The following is a 19,518-nucleotide window of genomic DNA, read 5'->3' as shown; positions in this document are numbered from 1 at the left end:
TATCCTTAACAACTGCTTCTTACCCTTTATATGTAGTGGGTCATTAAGTTGAGCTAATGCTATTTTTCTGTCCCTCTCCAGTGTGCTCCCTTCTTTCTGCCACTGCCTTAGATCGGGCTGTCATCATTTATTCCCTAGATTTCAACAGTGACCAGCTGATTGATCTCCCTGTCTCCAACCTCGAATCTAGCCTCCAATCTAGCCTCTCCCTGTTGCCAACAGAGTAATCTTTCCAAAAGACTGATATCATGAGACCATGCCATTTCCTTGGGTTGAAATCCTTCAGTGACTCCTTATTAAAATTCAATATAATAACCCGTATTATAGAGTTGTGAGGAAGATTAAACAAAATTTACTGGGAACCCTGGGTGCGATGCCTGGCTTGGAGCAAGCCCTTAGCGTGTATTAATGTTTCCCCTTGTTACAGGGAACCCATGGAGGCAGCGGAGCTCTAGTGGAAAGTAACCTGTGTCTAGAGGGACAGAGGCTCTGCTGGGAAACCAGGCTAAAAGGAGGAGGGCCAAGAACCTCACCAAACTCCTTAGCCATGCTTTCCTGAATCCCCTTGAGGTTAGACAGAAGCATAGATTGGTCTAACATCCAGTTCCATCCGTGTTCCAGAAAGAAAGACTTTGTCTGATAGATTGTCTGTGACTCAGCTTTTGTAACTGTAGAGTGAGGAAGTCATCTCTATAAAGACATTGGTCTCTGCCTTTGTGTTTTCTTCTTTGGGTTTTCTCTTCAATTTCTTAGTAAGGTTTCTTTTGTCAGGCTTTAACTTTTTCTTAAAGCAACAAAGAGGGGGCCAATTAGACACACACACACACACACACACACACACACAGACTGTAGAGTGAGGAAGTCATCTCTATAAAGACATTGGTCTCTGCCTTTGTGTTTTCTTCTTTGGGTTTGTTTTCTCTTCAATTTCTTAGTAAGGTTTCTTTTGTCAGGCTTTAACTTTTTCTTAAAGCAACAAAGAGGGGGCCAGTTAGACACACACACACACACACACACACACACACACACACACACAGACCAAGAGATTGCTGGGGCAGGGAAGTATCAGTGAAAGAGGTGTGGACACACTGGTGAAGCTGGGAAAGCTGAGTTACTCAGATGGATGAAATTTAAAGTGGAGACAGTTGGGATTGCTGCCTTTGCCCTGCCTCTCTATTCCCAGACAGACCTGTTTTTTTTCATCTCTCAGTTTTCAGGCAATGGGAGTTTGGCAAAATCAGATACTTAGATAACCACAGAACAGAGCCGAATAGGATCGATACTGTAAGAAAGACACTCTGAGTTGATTCCATGATATTTCCAATTTTTAAATTCAGTTTATTGCTCTTCCTAGCTGTTTTCTTTCTATGAAAATAGAGGTTTGTGCTATAGACACAACATTTAGCAGGTCCTTATTGAATGTGAATTAAGTTATTTCATTGTTTTTTTTCGTGCTGATTTAGTTAACCTTTGAGCAGATAGTTTTGTTTACCATATGGAACATCTCAATTATGATAAGAGGCAAATATGTGAAAGAGGATTTTTTTTGTTTTAGATAAGAAATCTCTATCAGCAGTAGCATGTGTTTAAAGTTTAAGGATAATGTTATATATGTCTTCTGACAATGCAATGAATCTAAATCTAAGCCATTATATCTTTTTAACTTTGAAAATCTTTCTTAATCTTTTTATATAATGAAAAACGAAATAGAGCTTTAGAATAATTCACTTGCGGTTTTGATTGAATGGATATGAATAAAAGGCATTTTAATGGAAAATAAAATATAATTGATAACTTTGTTGTTGTTTCTGTTTGGTGAGGTAAGTTATTAGAGGCAGGAGGCCAAGAAGGATAAGAAATAGTGCTTTTCTAAATGACTTCATTGTCTTGATTTAGTTTGGCTTTACTGAATCTCACTTACCTCATATTTCGTTACAGGCATATTCCATCCACCACATCAGAATAATGTCCTACGTTTTTGTAAACGATTCGTCTCAAACTAATGTGCCCTTGCTACAAGCCTGTATTGATGGAGACTTTAACTATTCCAAGCGGCTTTTGGAAAGTGGCTTTGACCCAAATATTCGTGACAGCAGGGGCAGAACAGGCCTTCACCTTGCAGCAGCCAGAGGGAATGTAGACATCTGCCAGCTGTTGCATAAATTTGGTGCTGATCTTCTGGCCACAGATTATCAAGGAAACACAGCTCTTCATCTCTGTGGCCATGTGGACACTATTCAATTCTTAGTTTCCAATGGGCTCAAAATTGATATTTGGTAAGTTCTCTGTGGTTTTTGAAGTCTAGTCATTTCTTTCCATTAGGTTGTCAACCAGTGGTCCAATCTCAGAGTCTGTTGATTCTGCTTTCTCATTGATCAGCTGCAGTGACAAGTTCAAAAAGGCATTGAGGACAAGGTAATCTTGTTAGGGGAGTGAGGAAACAAGAGGCTGACTTCTGGGTTTATGCAGAAGCAGTGCAAGCTTGTTTATGAAAATAGTGGTGAGGTTCTGCTAACAATTAATTGTGGCGCGAGACAAAGGAAAAAGAAGAAAAGAACTGACATTTGTTGAAAATCTGTTATGGACCGGGCACTGTGTTTACGTAACGTTAGCTCATTTAATCCTTAGAATGAATAGCTCTTGAGGTAGGTATTATCCTCATTTTACAGATGAATTAGTTGAGACAAGAAGAGTTTAAACAAAGACAGAGGTCACACAGCTGGAATTTGAACCTTATTTGGTTGCTTTAGACTTTTGTTTTTAATTCTTAGACTTTTTGTAATGTATTTTTTTGCTATAAAATATAAATGTCCGATAAGAGTGAATCTAGAATCTGGAACTTTCCAATTAATTTCTAAGAAGCAGCTCTCTTTTTCATTTATTTATTCTCATGTATTCACTTTTACCTGTATATTCTTCCTTTTTCCCTATAAGAAAAAAAATAGGTTAATTCAAAATTCAAGTTCTAGTTCAACTATTGGTTCTGCACTGCGCTTTAATTTTGAGTTAATTTGGCCTGTGCCTTATCACTGAGATATACACAAATGGGTACTAACAATACAGTCCAGCTGTTACGATGACCTCTTTATATGTATGAACTTTTTTAGCAATCATCAAGGTGCTACACCCTTAGTTCTGGCAAAGCGCAGAGGAGTGAATAAAGATGTCATCCGATTGCTGGAATCTTTGGAAGAACAAGAGGTAAAAGGATTTAACAGAGGAACTCACTCAAAACTGGAGACCATGCAGACAGCTGAGAGTGAAAGGTACTTACGATATAATTTTTTAAGGGGCAATCCACTTTAAGTCCTTAGATCTTTTATGACAACTTTGTGAGCTTTCTATTTATTTGCTTTCAAGTACAGAGCTTTGATACTTTCTTTGAACTTTATATAGGTCCGTATGGCTCCAGATTACAATTGAGAAACTATTAACAGAAAGGACTACGTGCCCACATGCATGTAATGTTCTGTTAGACCCGTGCAAGGAATCCTGCAATATTGTCAGCATAAGAGAGAAGAGGTAGTTAAGAGCTGCGTATTAGGGAGGGAAGCAAAGAGTTTGAGAATTTTAAGTGCAGGTCACAAACAGAATGGAATTCAGAAAATGGGGAGAAAGATAAGGCTCAAAACTTGGACAGTATTAGAACTAAGACCAAAAAGGCCCTTTCAAAGGCAGGAAAGTGGAGTGCTGAGGACAAGCAAAAACAGGAGGAGGGAAATTAAGATTTAACACACAATTCTGTAATGGGAAAATGAAAGTGATCCTCCCATGAGTTGGAACAAATGAAATTTGGGCTTTTGTAAGAAACTGAAGCTAAGATGTGGTGACTGACAGGGTCTTTAGTGTCTCATCGTTTCTCATCTAGAAGCAGTTTACAGTACAGTTCAGGGAGCTCTGAAACTCCTGGCCCCACTGGCTCATCAGGTAAAGTTAGTAGGCCAGACTGAGTTGTACTAGCATGGGTTTTGGTTGACCGCCATGGAGTTTCAGCCATCCAGATACTACAGGGTAGGAAGGATGATGCACCTAGTATCGTCCCCTCCCAAAATTTTCAAAAGAATATATTTCAAGGGCCCTCATCAGCTGTTGACCCAGTAGCTTGACTGATCCGGACTGGGAAATAGGATAATATGGTCCACGTAGACTGCTGGGGTCATGGTTTCTGTGAGTGCTAATGGAATCATCTCTATTTTTTATAGTTGACCCTTAATTTGATTCCTTTGTACCCATGATTGCTTTCCCTCCTCTTCATGTGCTGGCTGGTGTACTCTGTGGGAACCATTAATTCCACTCTCAAGCTTAGGACTATTTGTTTAGATACTTTCAAGAACTTACTGCTATCCAGAGTAAGTTTTACTTCTAGAACAGCACATGGCAGCTCATGAGTTATCACTAGAAGCTGACAAGTAGATAAAATAAGCAGGAAGTCCAAGATACATTGAGATACCTTGGCAAGCCCTTTTCTCACACCTTTGTACCACGGATTGACAGAATGCTATAAGCAACATAATAACATTGAGTTATCTATTATTTGTTAAATATGCTCTTCCAAGATAACTTGAAGTTTATTTTCACAAATACTTTAAGCTTCTTTGCCGTGAAAAATGTCCAAGAATGTGTTTCTGCTTGGTATATTTTGGGGACCTTCCTTGCTATATTTTGTTAATAGCCAGTTTCTTGGCATCTTCTTGTCAGAAGTATACTTTTAGCTTTATTTTGCCTCAGTTGTGATTACTTATTAGCTAAGTAGTACGTGTAATTAGTCATTTGAGTGGCTCAGTATGAAATATTTACTCCTGCTTTTTTCGCATACCTGTCATTTCCTTTAGCATAACGATTTGTATTATTTATAGCATTGTGTAAAGCCAGTTCTTAAAAAATTGAATTTTTTTTTTGATGTTTATTTTTGAGAGAGAGTGAGCATGCACATGCAAGCAGGGTAGGGGTAGAGAGAGAGGGAGAGAGAAAGTCCCAAGCAGGCTCCATGCTATCAGTGCAGAGCCCTTCTTGGGGCTCAATTTCACGAACTGTGAGATCATGACCAGCCGAAATGAAGAGTTGGACACTTAACTCAATGAGCCACCCAGTGCCCCCAAAGATTGAATTGTTTTTATTTTTTATTTTTTTAATGTTTATTTGAGAGAGAGAGAGAGAGAGAGAGATGGAGCAGGAGCGGGCAAGGGGCTGAGAGAGAGGGAGACACAGAATCTGAAACAGGCTCCAGGCTCTGAGCTGTCAGCACAGAGCTTGACATGGGGCTCGAACCCATGAACTGTGAGATCATGACCTGAGCCCAAGTCAGACGCTCAACCGACTGAGTCACCCAGGTGCCCCCAGAGATTGAATTATTAATACTTGTACTACCTCGTTGCCCTATCTTATTCCTGCCCCTCAGTATCATGGTAGACATGTGGTGGTTGACGCTTAAAAAGCTTAAAGGCAACATCGTTGGTCATTAGAAAAATGCAGAGCAAAGCCACAGTGAGTTACTACTTCATACCCAGTAGGATGGCTGTAATCAAAAAGATGAAATGACGGCAAGTATTGGCAAGATGTGGGAAAACTGGAACCCTCATACATTGCTGGTGGGAATGTAAAGTAGAGTAGCTGCTTTGGAGAGCAGTCTGGCAGTTCTGAGAAAGTCACACTGAGTTACCATATGAACCAACAGTTCCACTTTAGGTGTATACCCAAGAAAATTGAAAACATACATTCACACAAAAACTTGTACATGAATGTTTATAACTGTATTAGTTATAAAAGCCCAAAGGTGGAAACCACCTAAAAGTCCATCAGCTGATAAGTGGATAAACAAAATGTCATTCATGCATCTAGTGGAATATTCCACCATAAAAAGGCATGACATACCATATATCAATATGCTACAACATGGATGAGCTTTAAAACCATGCTACATGAAAGAAGCCGGTTAAATAAGACATAGATAATTCCATTTATATGAAATGTCCAGAATCAGCACGTAAAAAGTAGATTGGTGGTTGCCAGGATCTGGTGGAAGAGGCAATGGGCGGTGACTGTTAAGCAGTAGAGTTTATTATAGAGGCGATGAATATGTTCTGAAATCAGTGGAGATGGTTGTACAACTTTGTGAATATACTAAAAACCACTCAATTGTACAACTTAAAAAGATGAATTTTATGATATGTGAATTTTATCAATCGAAAAGGTTAAGGAATAAAGCTTAATGGGATTGGCTAGCACATGGCATTGTGGCAAAGCTGTGTGATGATTAGCAGAACATGAAGCAAGTTTTGGATGTACCTAGCATTTTCCATTACCCTTAGGGTTCTCTGAGACATAGCATAACTAAAGGGCTCATAAATCAAGATGATGAAAAATATTTTCCCCACTCCCCCATATGTCCTAAGCTTAATGTAGTCATTTTTTAATTTGTGAGCATAGGATGACAAAGACAGTGTTGATGACACACGTACAAAAAAAATATTATGTGCACACATACAGTAGAAAGCATTTCACTGGATAAGGTCACCCTAGGAAATTCTGATTGGCAGAGCTTCATGAGCTCCTAGAGAATGCCCAACTAAATTCTCATTTTATACCTAACATCTTTGAGTATGAGATTATGTCAACTTGGACATAGTCAATAAATTTTGAAGAAGTCAAAATTAACCTGTCCTGAACTTCTTTATCTATTTATGGTATTATGTATTTAAACCTCCTCAAAGTTCTAATCTTATTTTTGAACTTGTTTTTTTTTTTAATTTTTGTGTTCTGGTAGACTCCCACTGAAAATGTCCTTTCTTATTTAGAAGATAAACATCTTTTCATATATAAAGAAGAAAAGCTTGGATGTCAGGCAGACTGGTCAATTAGGAAGTCTGCTTCCTATGAATCTAGAGAAGACCTTTAATACTAGTAAATGCTGAAGGACCTCTGATTAAGTGTCAAGAAGTAAAGTAAAATTGTAGGTTAGATAAGAATGCCGGTTTTTGCATGATGAACCAGACTGTTTCCATTGTTCTATACCCAGATGGTTGGAAGAATAGGAAGAGAAGGGGTTGAGGACGGGTAGTAAATGACCTTTTATAAGCAAGAGATAGTTGGCACATATTATTATGGTCATTGTGGTTTTAATCTAAATGCTACCCTGTTATTGGGCCTGTATGTTGTGACATAGTTGTGGGTGCTAATCCCTTTGAGCTTTGAATTCATCACAGTGTGGCCTTCCAAATACCAAAGTCAGATATCCTGTTTTCTACTTATAGGGGTCATATTTCTCACTGATAGAGTTCTGAAAACCAGAATCAAGAATCCGTGTTTCTTTGTTTAGTGTTTTCAGAGTTTATTTAATTTGAGAGAGAGAGCACATGTGCACACCCGGGGGGAGGGGCAGAGAGAGAGGGAGAAAATCCCAAGCAGGCTCCACACGGTCAGCGCAGAGCCACACATGGGGCTCTATTTCCCAAACCGTGAGATCACGACCTGAGCTGAAAGCAGGAGTCAGATGCTCAACCAACTGAGCCACCCAGGCGTCATAAGAATCCGTTTTTATGGCACTTGTGCTACTGTATTTTCAGTTAGATTCAGCCTTTATGCAGAAGTGAAATAAACTTATTTTGTATTACTGTACCAGATAGAACTACAACCAGTAGGAGGAAGCTATTAAGAATTCCATAATGACTAGGCCTGTTCAGATGTACAACAGACTGAGCTAAATGTCCATTTTTAGAGCATTACAGTTAAAAGAAGAAATTCCTTCATTGGTCAGATAATTGAACTAAATAAATGACAATTTCCTTTTAACTCTAAGATTCACACACTGTATATAAAATGCTTTTTTAGATTTCCCCATCTTGACTTATTTTCATTAACATGAATTCTCGAGGTATGAATCTTTGTTTTGAATTCTAAATTTAAAGTAACCAAAATGGGTTACTTAGATACTGTGAGTTTGAAACAACTCATTTTACAAACTTCACAAGTTCTTCTTGGGGGAGCGGTCGGGTAAGCATCTCTTGATTTTGGCTCAGGTCATGATCTCACGGTTTCATGAGTCCAAGCCTCACGTCGGGCTTCCTGCCGACAGTGTGGAGCCTTCTTGAGATTCTCTGTCTCCCTCTCTCTCTTTGCCCCTCCCCCATTCTCTCTCAAAAATAAACTTTAAAAAAATAGACTTCTGCTTAGGACATTTTCATTAGAAAAGGATTTTTAACCCTGGCTCTGCTGGATACTAAACCAAGAAACATAGTCATTGTGGCTTAATTTACAGTCAAAGGTAGACTGTGCAGATACATGCAGATACGTACATGAGTATGTGAATGTGTGCGAGTAGGTATAGGTCAGTTTTCTTCTTATAAGTGTTGTGTCCTGTCTTTTCTAAGTTACGTGGCTACTGTTGTATGTCTCCAAAATGGGTGGAATGCGTTGTTCATGTCTCTTTCCTTTTTCTTTGCTCCTTTCACAGTGCCATGGAAAGCCATTCTCTCCTCAACCCCAACCTGCAGCAAGGGGAAGGAGTCCTGTCCAGCTTCCGAACCACATGGCAGGAGTTTGTCGAGGATCTGGGCTTCTGGAGGGTGTTGCTCTTGATCTTTGTCATTGCTTTGCTGTCTCTTGGCATTGCCTACTATGTGAGCGGGGTGCTCCCCTTCGTGGAGAACCAACCTGAACTGGTGCATTAAAGGGGCTAATGGGGATGAGGCCAGTGCCTCACGTTCTGAGTTTCTCAAAAGTTTTCTCTTAGGCAAGGCAGTGAGGGCTGTACATTTTTTTCGTTGTGCATTTTTAGGTGTTGTAATCCTTTTTGAACAACGTAATGTTTTCATTTGAACTAACCACATACCGTAGTCAAGTATACTTCATCCTAAAGCTACCTCTGACTCAGCCTGACTTGTTAGGAAAGCCTTCACATAGCCTTGTTTGATAAAAACGTGGAGGTGATTGAAGAATGAAAGATAAAGGAAGAGACTAGGGAGTCCTTGCTACGGAAACCTTACCCTGATATGGGACCAACTAAAGTGAGGTGTTCAAAAAAAAGGGTTTTCTTATATGATTACTTTTTGTTAGCTGGTTGGTTTTGGTTTTATTTTTGCAAGAGTCCCCCGCTTTTTTTTCCTTCTCATTTTCTGGGAATAGGGGAGAGAATGAAAGATTCAGCTTAAAACTTGTGCTTTTTTCACATAGCAAATCAGTATTGCAGGAATCTGTTTGGTTTATTTTAATATTTTCGAGTCTAGTTACAAACCAAACAGAACTTTTGAAAATGAGCTATATTTTCTTCAAAAATGATTGATTTGATCATATATTTATTTGTTTATAGGGCAACTTTGGTTTTCTTTTTTGTAAACTGCTTTGCTTGTTGTTAATGTCTGTGAAAAAGAAAACTTGAGTTCATTTTGTCCACTTTCCAGTTTCCCCTAATGTTTACTTCAAAGATCTCCTGTTCATCAAAAATATAGTCAGAAAACTCTTTTTCTACTTAATAGTCAGCAGGTAAAGAGAACTCTGACACATGTCGCTGTCACTGTAATTCTGTAGTGTTATTATTGTGAAAAATTCAGCTCTACAAGCTAGCTGTGTTGTCACAGCAGTCTCATAGTTTACAATCCTTTCACTTTACACGCAGTCCTGTTTAGAGGCCCTGTGAGAATTGTTGTAACAGTCCCATCCATGTCAGTAATTCTCTGATGCAGGAACGGATGGAGCGTTTCTAAGTTGACAGTGCTGAGCGCTATGTGCTGGGTGCCATACACTTTATGAATGGCAGCACTAGAGAAATTGAAACCTGGTCCCCAAACTGCATTGCAGCTTTCAGCAGTATGTCTGAAGGTCTCTTTTGTTTGTTAATGATCCTGTTCTGTATAAATCATATTCTTGAGTTTTTAAAAAGTATACGAAGAGTTCCTAATTATTCATTGAGTATAGTCAGAAAATTGTAGTGAAAGAACTAATGGTTTTATTTTTTAGAACAAAGGCATCTAAGCTACTGCTAATTGAATTGTTGCTAGAAGTAGAAATTATAGTTTAGAGTAGGATTGGTATTTCTGTGATTCTTGTTGCTTCTTGATATTTTCTCTTGTATTTATATATGTAGGATTAGGCATTTTCTTTCATGTGGCTTTATCCTCTCTTAAAGAGCTGTTTAAAAATTCCTGATTTAACGGACTGCTTCAGGATCAGCTCACAGAGTCTTGTTTTTAGGGTAGAAACAAAATAAATCATACTTGGTAAAAACAGCAAAAAAACAAAAAAACAACTGACTTTAGAATGGAGAACACTAGAACTCAAAATCAAAGTATACTCAGAGTGAAAGCTTTGGAATTTGCTCTATGTTTGTAAATCTACATAGATATGCAGAATTGGTTAATGTATATGTAAAGATACTGCATTTTTAAAAGATTTTAAGTGCTGATTTCTTTGTATTTTAATCTCTGCATTCAGCATTCAGTAATACTACCAATAAATGCATTTGTAGTCTCTTAATCACAACCCATTTCCTTAGTGTGTCATTGTCTTTTAATTTAGGGCACCGTCGAATAGGTTGCAATTGCAACCTTTGAAAAGTTTTTTTCAAACCTGATGTAATAGGTATATTCAGTTTCACATAAGTTTGTCTTGTAAAGGCTCTGAAAGTAATTTGGGTGAATTGCTTGTGGATTTAAAAGTGATAATAACTGGGGTGCCTGGGTGGCTCAGTAGGTCGAGCGTCCAACTCATTGTTTTGGCTCAGGTCATGATCTCAGTTTGAGCTCCACATTGGGCTCTGTGCTGGCAGCGCGAAGCCTGCTTGGGATTCCCTCTCTCTCCCTCTCTCTGCCTCTCCCCTGCTTGCACTCTCTCTCTGTGGAAATGAACAGAGAACAGAAATGGAATGGAACATTTAAAAAAAATTTTTAAGTGATAACTACCATGATCAAGTACCTTTCTATCACATGTTACTTAACACGCCTCGTCTCGTGTCATCTCTAAGCCCCCGACCCAAGCTACATTTTCCTATTTTGCAAAGTGAGGAGACTGACGCAGGGAGGGTTGTTACTTGTCCAGAGTCAGACAGATGGACACAGTGGAACAGGCATTCCAAGTTGAAGCTCCGTCTCCGATTATAAGTTTTTTTTCCTTCTGCCCTACTGTGTCATGAACCTGACGGTGGAGTCGTCTAGAACCTTACCTGCTGCCATCACAGCAGTATGTTACTGAATTTCCACCCACGTTCCTAAATACTTAACTTTTCCTCATCCTGTAATGCACCATTTCCCACACCCTCTCCGTATTGCCAACCTTTAAAATTGAAGTTCAGACTCTGGCACGTTCAGAAAACCTTTCCTCATTAACCTTCTTTGCTGTTATTTCTCATCAGTTACCATACTCAATAAACATGGTTTTTTGTTTGTTTGTTTCATTTGTCTGTAATTACAAGCTTCATGAGACCAGGCGCTTAGTCCATTGTACTACCCTGTCTGCCCACAGCGCATCTTGTGCTGTGGAGAACTCTGTACACAAATATACTATTACTCTTTCCCCTGCAGCTATATATTTTTTCAGATTAAATAGCTGTTTACATTTCACATGTTTTCTTTAACAGGCTGCATGTGTGACCTGTGTTGGTCATTCTTCTACAGTATGCTTGCCACTTGATGGAAGAATTGCAGTCTCGATCAGTGTAGCTCCTTTACATGTGAGCGTGCAGGCTCGTTTACTACAGGTAAAAAACAAATGAACAAAAAAGCATAATTGGTATATACATGGTATAGAAGTCCAGGAACAATATTCACCTGCTATTGTGTGTTATTTTGGGTTTTGTTTTTTTTTTTTTTTTTCAATTAGGCTTCTGTGGTGTGAAATTGTTCATGTATGTGTCAAAGTGCTTTCAGCTGCAGGAAACCAAAATCCAAATTGAAAGTGGTTTAGGGGCACCTGGGTAGCTCAGTCAGTTGAGTGTCCCAACTCTTGATTTCAGCTTGGGTCATGATCTCCCGGTTCATGAGTTTGAGCCCCGAGTTGGGCTCTGTGCTGGCAGGGTGGAGACTGCTTGGGATTCATTCATTCTCTCTCTCTCTCTCTCTCTCTCTCTCTCTCTCTCTCCCCACTTTCTGTCCCTCCCCCCTCTCAAAATAAGTAAATAAACTTTAAAAAAAGAAAGTGGTTTAAACCATAGGAAATTATGGAACAGGAAGTCTAGAGGTAGAGTAGACCCCAAGGGTGACAATTCACATTTACATCAAGTTCTCCTATGCCTCTGGCTCTGCCTTCCTGCTTGTTGACTTCATCCTCCAGCTAGTTTTGAGAAGAGTTTAGAATTTTCAGGCCTCAGCATCCATCTGTAACCATGTAGAAAAGAAGAAAGAGACTGTCTTCCTGTGGTGTTCTCCTGGGAAACTTTTCCTGCCAGGCCCCCAGCAAACTTTCTCTGGGTTTCATTGACTGACATTACATCATGTTCCCTATTCTCAAAACATCCAAGGCCACGCATTGGACGATTAACCCCGGATTGATGAACCAGTGATTGGTGAGGGTGGAAGTGATAGAGTTTATATGATTGGCTTGGAGCAGAGGTTTTAGAAATGATTGGAGGTATGGCTGGCAATTAGAGGGCGGGGGCCGTAGATGTTTTATGTCCCACAGCACGTGGGATGGTTTAGCTCAACAAAGAATGATTCCTTATGTTACATGATTCTTGAATGTTCTGTTGAACGTTCAAAAAATAAACAAAAAAACAACTTAGGTATTTGAGCCCTAAACCCAACTCTATTTTTTATACAGTTTTAATATACACTGAATTCTCCAAGAATACACCTATGAGATCATACTTTTATTTTGTTAAAACTTGACCAAGAATTCTAGTACCTGTTTTAAAAAATCTTATTACTGACAGCAGTGCCACTGATAATTAAGTTGCCGACATACGTAGCAGGTAGGTACTAATGATTTTATTGCTTCTTCTTGTGTGTCTGTGCCTGAGCACTTATGTATTGAAATACACATTTTATTATCAATTTTTTCCACTTATTTTGCCTTTATATTGCATGACTTATATGAAATCGTTCTACTGATTTTAGCAAATATTACTTTTATCCGGGACTCACATTCATACTACAGCTTCTCTTGTTGAGTCATTTTGGCATGCCTTTTCCACATAGTTTATAGAGGGTACACCAAGAAGTAGCATTTCTCAAAGTTAATAGAACACTGTGTGGGGGATGCAGGGAAGAGACCAGCATCCCGTGAAACTACTCTTTAAAATTGCTCAGGTCCAAACCATTCCAACTGTGCTAGACGAAGTAGAACTTTGGGATCAAGACATTTCTTTGTGCTCTGGAGTAGCTTCAACGCCGTGTTCTAGGGACGATTTTAGCCTTGCCGTGGATACCTCCTTGACTTTCCTCACAGCACAGATGATAGTCTTGTGTTCTGTTCAGCCACCTTGGACTTTGCACATCAAAAACGGACAGTTCCAAAGCCCAAGGCATAGCGTCTACGTTAACCAGCAGTAGAGGTGGCCACACTCCAGTTAGATATCAAGGAAAGCAATATGGAGTCCTTGTTGCCCAATATTCACCAAAAACTTATAATGATATTTATAGATTATTGCTTGGAAGATGTTTACAGATTAGTACTGTTCAAACTTTCTGAAATTTCTGTATCCCTGCTGTCCAGTGTAATAGCCACTTGTTACTAGTGGGTTATTTAAATTAGAAATTCAGTACTTCATTAGCACAGTTATCTGAGCCTAAAACCCAATTCCACTGTACATTTTAAAATCAAACTAGCCACATTTCTAGTGCTCAGTAGCCACCAGAGGCTATTATATTGATCACGAGAAAGTTGTTTTGGGCAGCACTGTTCTAAAATCTATGAGGTCAAATCAGATCAGTGTAAAGCTAGGTATTGAATTGTATTATGGCAGTGCCCACCCCAATTACTTTCCCTAGCTCTTCATTAATAGGTGGTAATATTGTGCAATGCTTATTGACTTGCAAAATCTCTGCAAACTGCTGTTATTATTCCTACCTCACAGTGAGAGAACTGAGGCACCTGAGGCAGGTTGGAGTAGCATGCCCAGAGTCACACAGCAGAGCTGGGATTTGTGTTCAGGCAGTGTAGGACTGAAATCTCTCCTAACCCTCGTGCTCCGATGCTTCCAGAATTGTCCTGAGGACTAGTCCTGTGTACCCAACCACTGCATTTATTTAAGGAAAGTTACTGAGGATGCTGTTGGCACAATTCTTTATGAAGACACCTGAAGAGGAACTTTTGCTTCTTCCAAATGCAAACAACTACATTTCTTCTGAGCTTTTGCTTTCATCTTATTTTCTCTATGACTTATGTAATCACTTAGGTAGAATTCTTCATTCACGCTAGATGCTAGAAAGCTTAATGCCAAATTTGGGTTCCCCTAGAAGGAATTGCAATGTAGGTCAGTATGGTGTTTTGCTAGAACCTCATTCCTCGTTTAGTTTATATGCTCATCTTTAGTTTTATTTTCCTATTCTAAATGTTCACTTTTTATTTATGTAATTCTGTATTATTTAAGTCCCTTTATTTTCGAATCGTGATAGGGGATGGATAGTTAATTAGACAGTTATTTTTATTAGTGTGGATTGGTAGGACTACAACAAAACTCAATGTCTGGAAACTAACGGCAGAAAATGCACTGACCTTTTGCAATTGGAAACAATAGTTTGTTGCCTCCTATTCAAAATACACTTATGGTTTCTGGTGTAGCTACAATTGTCAGTTTCCCTTATTCATATGTCTCTCTGTTCCAAAAAGGATTTAAGTTCTGCTGAATAAGCAGGTATTATTCTAAACTATGGAAATCGAATGTCCTGGTTCTGTTCTAGCATTCTGATGAATCATTTGAGTGAAGCCTGAAAATTGAACATTAACAAGTTACTATAGTCACAGAATTTTAAAGATGAAGGGACATTAGGAGTCATCTAGGGAGGGGAAGAGAACCAAGAGGGACTGAATGACTGGTCCCACAAGTAAGAAAGGGGCAGAACTGTTCATGTGAATCCAGATATAATGTTACTCTTATCACACTTTCCCTTATCCACGTCTTCCAGCCTCCCCATAGGCTATTGTAAATATGATTTAAACATACAAGTATCTAGTGTTAAACACATAAATACAAACTTTCTTGCCATTGTGTTCTGTGTACTTTAAATAGATAACCAAAATACTGATCTGATCAGTATACCGATAATGTCACAAGCCAAGAATGTATTTTCCTGTAACCCCACTCTATTTGTTTATGGGAGAATCACCATAAACCTATCATCTTCTCTTGATAAACACTTTGAGAAATCTTTCACTTCTCAAAAAGAAAAAAAAAAATCCACTTTGAATAATGAATTTTCTCTGTAAAGCACCTCATACCGTGGAGACGCTGCAAGCAAGCTAGGCAGAAGGCCCCCGAGTTTCTGCAGCACTTTTTCACTGGTCAGTCGCAGTACTTTTTCTTACGAGACCAATGATTTCCTCAGTCCTGTTGTCTGCTGTATACTTTTAATTAAAGTGAGGGGGTTGATGGTGGCAGGACTGTTTGTAAATGTCAGCCCTGGAGTTCTAAAATGCCCTGCTTGCCGGTGCTTCATAGGGCACACAAGTGCTTAGTTCTCTAGTGTGGCAGAGCTATCTGTGGGTGTTAAGTGCGCGCCTCAGTAGGTGTTCCCAGGTGTCCTTTCCCACGTCTTTGAAGTAGTTCTAAAAAGGCAGTGAGAAATGAGTGAAGATAGAATAACCCACACTCAGAATAAAACTGTCATTGTATCTGCTTAGGAATCAATCACTCATTTAGGGGTGCTCAGTAGATCCTCCTTGCTCCCTTTTATCCCTAAAGGTTTGTCTTCGTTTTAATCTGGGTTATTGTTTCATGTCCAAATTCGTCTAAGGGTCAATTTCATAATAAGCTCTGATTTAGGGTAGTTCCAACTTGAGATGTACAATAGTTAGTCTACTCTTGAGATAAAAAAAATAATAAATGGCTAAATTTTTGTTGGTGTTGTAGGAATCATTACAAGTTAACGTGTGCATATATTATGAGTAAACATAGTTAAGCAAGTTTCTGTTGTTTCTCTTTTTTACAGTATTCTTTAATGTGCCTTTAAAATTGTATGGTGTGTAGTGTTAGCTCCACAGAGTCCTTGTGCATTTGTGTATGTGTCCATACGCCAGAAAACCTTTTTGGAGGTTACAGAATAATTGCCAGCCTATTTCTCTTGCAACTTCATGCTATAAATTGCAAGGATTTAGAAGTGTGGCCTTACAGAGTTAGTTATTTCTTCATATAATTGGGCTACGAGAAGGTTATTCTCTGTCACAATAAAAATTAATATTCCCTTTCTTTGGGGGATTAATTTCTAAATTTGAAGACTCTGGGTCAGAGTTGGCTGGGCTATTTCACTGAAATTTCAGCCCCTAAGAAACAAAAATAGGTTTTGGAATAGTTTCTAGGTCACTGGCACAGAAAGCTGGCAAAAAGCTATAACTTACTTTGGATAGTCCTAGTTAGCACCATTCCATCAGTACAGGCTGTTCTTTTAAGCCTGTGACTCAAGTTTAGGAGAAAATAAAATGTAGGGATCCCCAAATTCTTACTCTTCTAAAGTTCAGGCTTCGATTCTCCTATAGTTTAGTAGGGCCCCTGACTTGGGGGAAGGGAGACATATTTAATCAGGTGTCAGTTCTGTATTTCACCTTATTAAACTGTCCACATTCATCTTTTATTTTAGCTTTTATTCCAGTTCTGGATCAGACAGTAGAGGCTGTGGTTATACTGAAAAACATGCAGACTTGGGAGGTGATAGATCCCAGCTATCATTAGTGTAGACTGACCTTGGTCAAATAACGTAAGCTTTCTAAACCTCTATCTTCATCTGTAAAACAATTAATATCTACCTCACAGACTTAACAATGAATAAAAATTATTTATTTGTCTGCTGTGTGCCTGAGTGTGTGTGTGCCTGACCCTATAAATTTTGATAGTGTTGTTATTCCCATAAAGAATACAAGGCTTAAAAAATTTGGTCCGTTTCCTAAGGTCATGGAGTAGACCCTATCAAGAGTCTGATTCTTCCAATTTAGTGCATAGCCATTAGAACATGGTGCTTCTCATAGTCACCACATCTGAAAGTACTCAGTACTTTATAGGGATTCAGTGTAAGTTCTCCTCTCCTCTTGACAGAGTAAATCATGTGGTTTATTAACTGAACTCTAGCTTTTTATGTGCAAATGATCTATGCATTATCACACAATTTCTGATTTACTGAGGAAGCTTTAATAACTGCTTTATTAATTAAGACCCCTGTTCATGATTTTTCATAGCTGCAGCTCTAGAAGAACCCATAGAACCTTCCAGGCATCATCTCATTAGCTCTTGCTGCCCCTTCTTAATAATGGAGCTTCTTGGCCATGAATAGAGAGCCCAGAGACCTCTCTAGTGACGGGGAGAAGGAAAATGTTCAAGCTCATGACAGCTGGACTGCCCAATCTCAGGTTTACATTGAGAAGGGAAGTGTACCTTTGAAACCAATTGTGAAGTTTTAAAGTGTGAAACACATACTGTGTAAGACTGAAGAGGATGATTTCCATTGAGTTCCATGAAAAAAGATCTGGATGTGGGTAGCCACATTGACTATATTCTTTCAAAAGGGTTCTTCTAATGGAGCTACTCTTGAATATCACAGAGTAAATGAAAGTTATGGAAGCCTGTATTTTTTTTCTGGTTGAGTTTTTTTTTTTCTGTTGGAGAAGCATGATATTTTTCTCATGATTTTTGTATCTTAGATTATGTTGACAGTGTCAGATCCCCAGAGATGTGGTGACATCATCCTGCCTGATTACAAAAATATTTGAATGGCTGGGCTTAGAAACCCACCATTACTTCTTATGATCTTCAGTAAGTACGTGTTGGTCACATGAAATGGGAATGCACTAGATCCTTAATTAAACCTTCAGCCATACTGAAATTCCCATTCTGGAAAGTGGCAGCCCCAGGCCCCAACACAGAGGAGCTCTGCACTATCTCATTTCCCCTTTGGCAAACCCTTCACCTTTGCAAGGCCTGCCCTGACCTTGTCCTGAGCTACAATTGGAAGAGAGAGAGAGACTTGAAAAGCAAGGAGTTCTTGTTCTTTTGGTCCTGACTCAAAGAATGCTATAAATAGAAGGGGCCTGGAGCTCCCATCCTACACTATGATTCTCTTTGGACAGACTAAACATTTGACCCTACTGAGAATACAACTTCTATTTAATCAAAAGGCAGTACGGCTGCTATTAAATCAAAAGGCTTATTCTTATTAGAAATTATTTCAATTCCAGAGATAAATGGCTAAGGCCCTTTTCTCCTGCTGATTGAGATTCTTTGTCGTCGTTAATAGAGCCCTAATTACTAAGACCGTGGCCTAACTTTGGTTCGCTGGCTTACAACTGCTCAAATAACAGTTCCAGCTGTGGAATAAATATAGATGACCACCTTATGTCAAATGTCAGCCTTTTAAAATGTGTTTGGATATATAATGTTTCTTACTAATTTAATTTTGATAAAATAGGATGTAACAGTCCGTTGCTTCTGGTGCTTCTGAGTTGCAAGAATGGGTATGAAGGGATGAGACAAGATGCCCTACATTCAGCACTCCACAGGAAACACACACAAACCCACAATTTGGTCTCTCTACCTCGCTATTTACCAGGTTTACATGAAAACAAGCAAGGCACACCTTTTCACAGACACCCTCTATTTGTGATTGGGAGGCAGAGTGGCTTAGTGGTTAAGCACATGGGCCTTGGAGTCGGACCTGGCTTTGGATCCCCAGCCTCCAGTTATAGTGGAGGGGCCTTGGGTAGGTTAACCTACCCTTCTTCCTTAGCCTCAGCTTCGCCGTCTGTTACATGAAAATAGTAACATGAACCAGAGGCTCAAATGAGATAAAGTATGTAAAATACTGGATGCAGGCTCTGATAGCTCTCAATTATTACCATATTTACATGATTTCTTTCCCTTTAGGCCAACCACTACCTAGAACTGTGCCAGCCCCCCACCCTGCACTTTAGGAAGCATTTATTTGCAGAAAGGTAAACTTCTGGTTTCTTGTAATTGGTCAGACCCTCAGGCGCTGGCTGATTGGGTTCCCAGATGACTGGATGGCTCGCACTCTTTTTTGAGCTTTCCTTAAATAATACCTTAATTGTTAGCTCAAGAGGATGTTGACCAGTCTCTACCAGTCTCCCCTAAATCTTCCCTGCCGGCAGCCCAGGACATTTGAGGAGCTACAGAGCACTTTCCTCTGGGTGTTGAGAGATGTAAGGGCAAGAACTGGAGAAGCAGGGCCTGTGCTTGCCAGGTCCAGACATTTGCTCTCTTATTTGCTCCCAGTGCATTGCTGTAGGGTAGCAGAATTGGGATTTTTTACCCTCCCCACTTCTACAGCGGAGGAAACAGGCCTGGGAGCTTTGCAAGGCGAGACAGAAGTTGAGGCCAAACCATCTAACCTCCCCCGGTCAGTGCTCTCTGCACCTGGCTGCTGTCGCCTC

At 39.4% G+C, this 19,518-nt stretch overlaps 1 protein-coding gene across 3 annotated transcripts in view; it reads left to right on the top strand.

Moving 5' to 3' along the window:
• Positions 1-19,173, top strand: part of ANKRD46 (ankyrin repeat domain 46) — a 50,898-nt gene extending 31,725 nt beyond the window's left edge. For 2 of the 3 annotated variants that reach the window (XM_060611028.3, XM_060611029.3), the window contains 3 exons: positions 1,939-2,276; positions 3,108-3,266; positions 8,450-10,473. In XM_060611028.3, the coding sequence (XP_060467011.1) occupies positions 1,966-2,276; positions 3,108-3,266; positions 8,450-8,666 (687 nt within the window). In that variant the 5' untranslated portion in view covers positions 1,939-1,965 and the 3' untranslated portion in view covers positions 8,667-10,473. Of the gene's footprint in view, positions 1-1,938; positions 2,277-3,107; positions 3,267-8,449; positions 10,474-16,718 lie in introns of those variants that run through there. The other variant, XM_060611031.3, reaches the window with a different exon arrangement.
• Positions 19,174-19,518: the final 345 nt, after the last annotated feature.

This window comes from Panthera onca, chromosome F2 (genome assembly GCF_046562875.1).
Source record: "Panthera onca isolate mPanOnc1 chromosome F2, mPanOnc1 haplotype 2, whole genome shotgun sequence".
Taxonomy (NCBI): Eukaryota; Metazoa; Chordata; class Mammalia; order Carnivora; family Felidae; genus Panthera; species Panthera onca.
The sequence above is the reverse complement of the archived record's forward strand: the minus strand, read 5'-3'. Positions and strand labels throughout refer to the sequence as shown.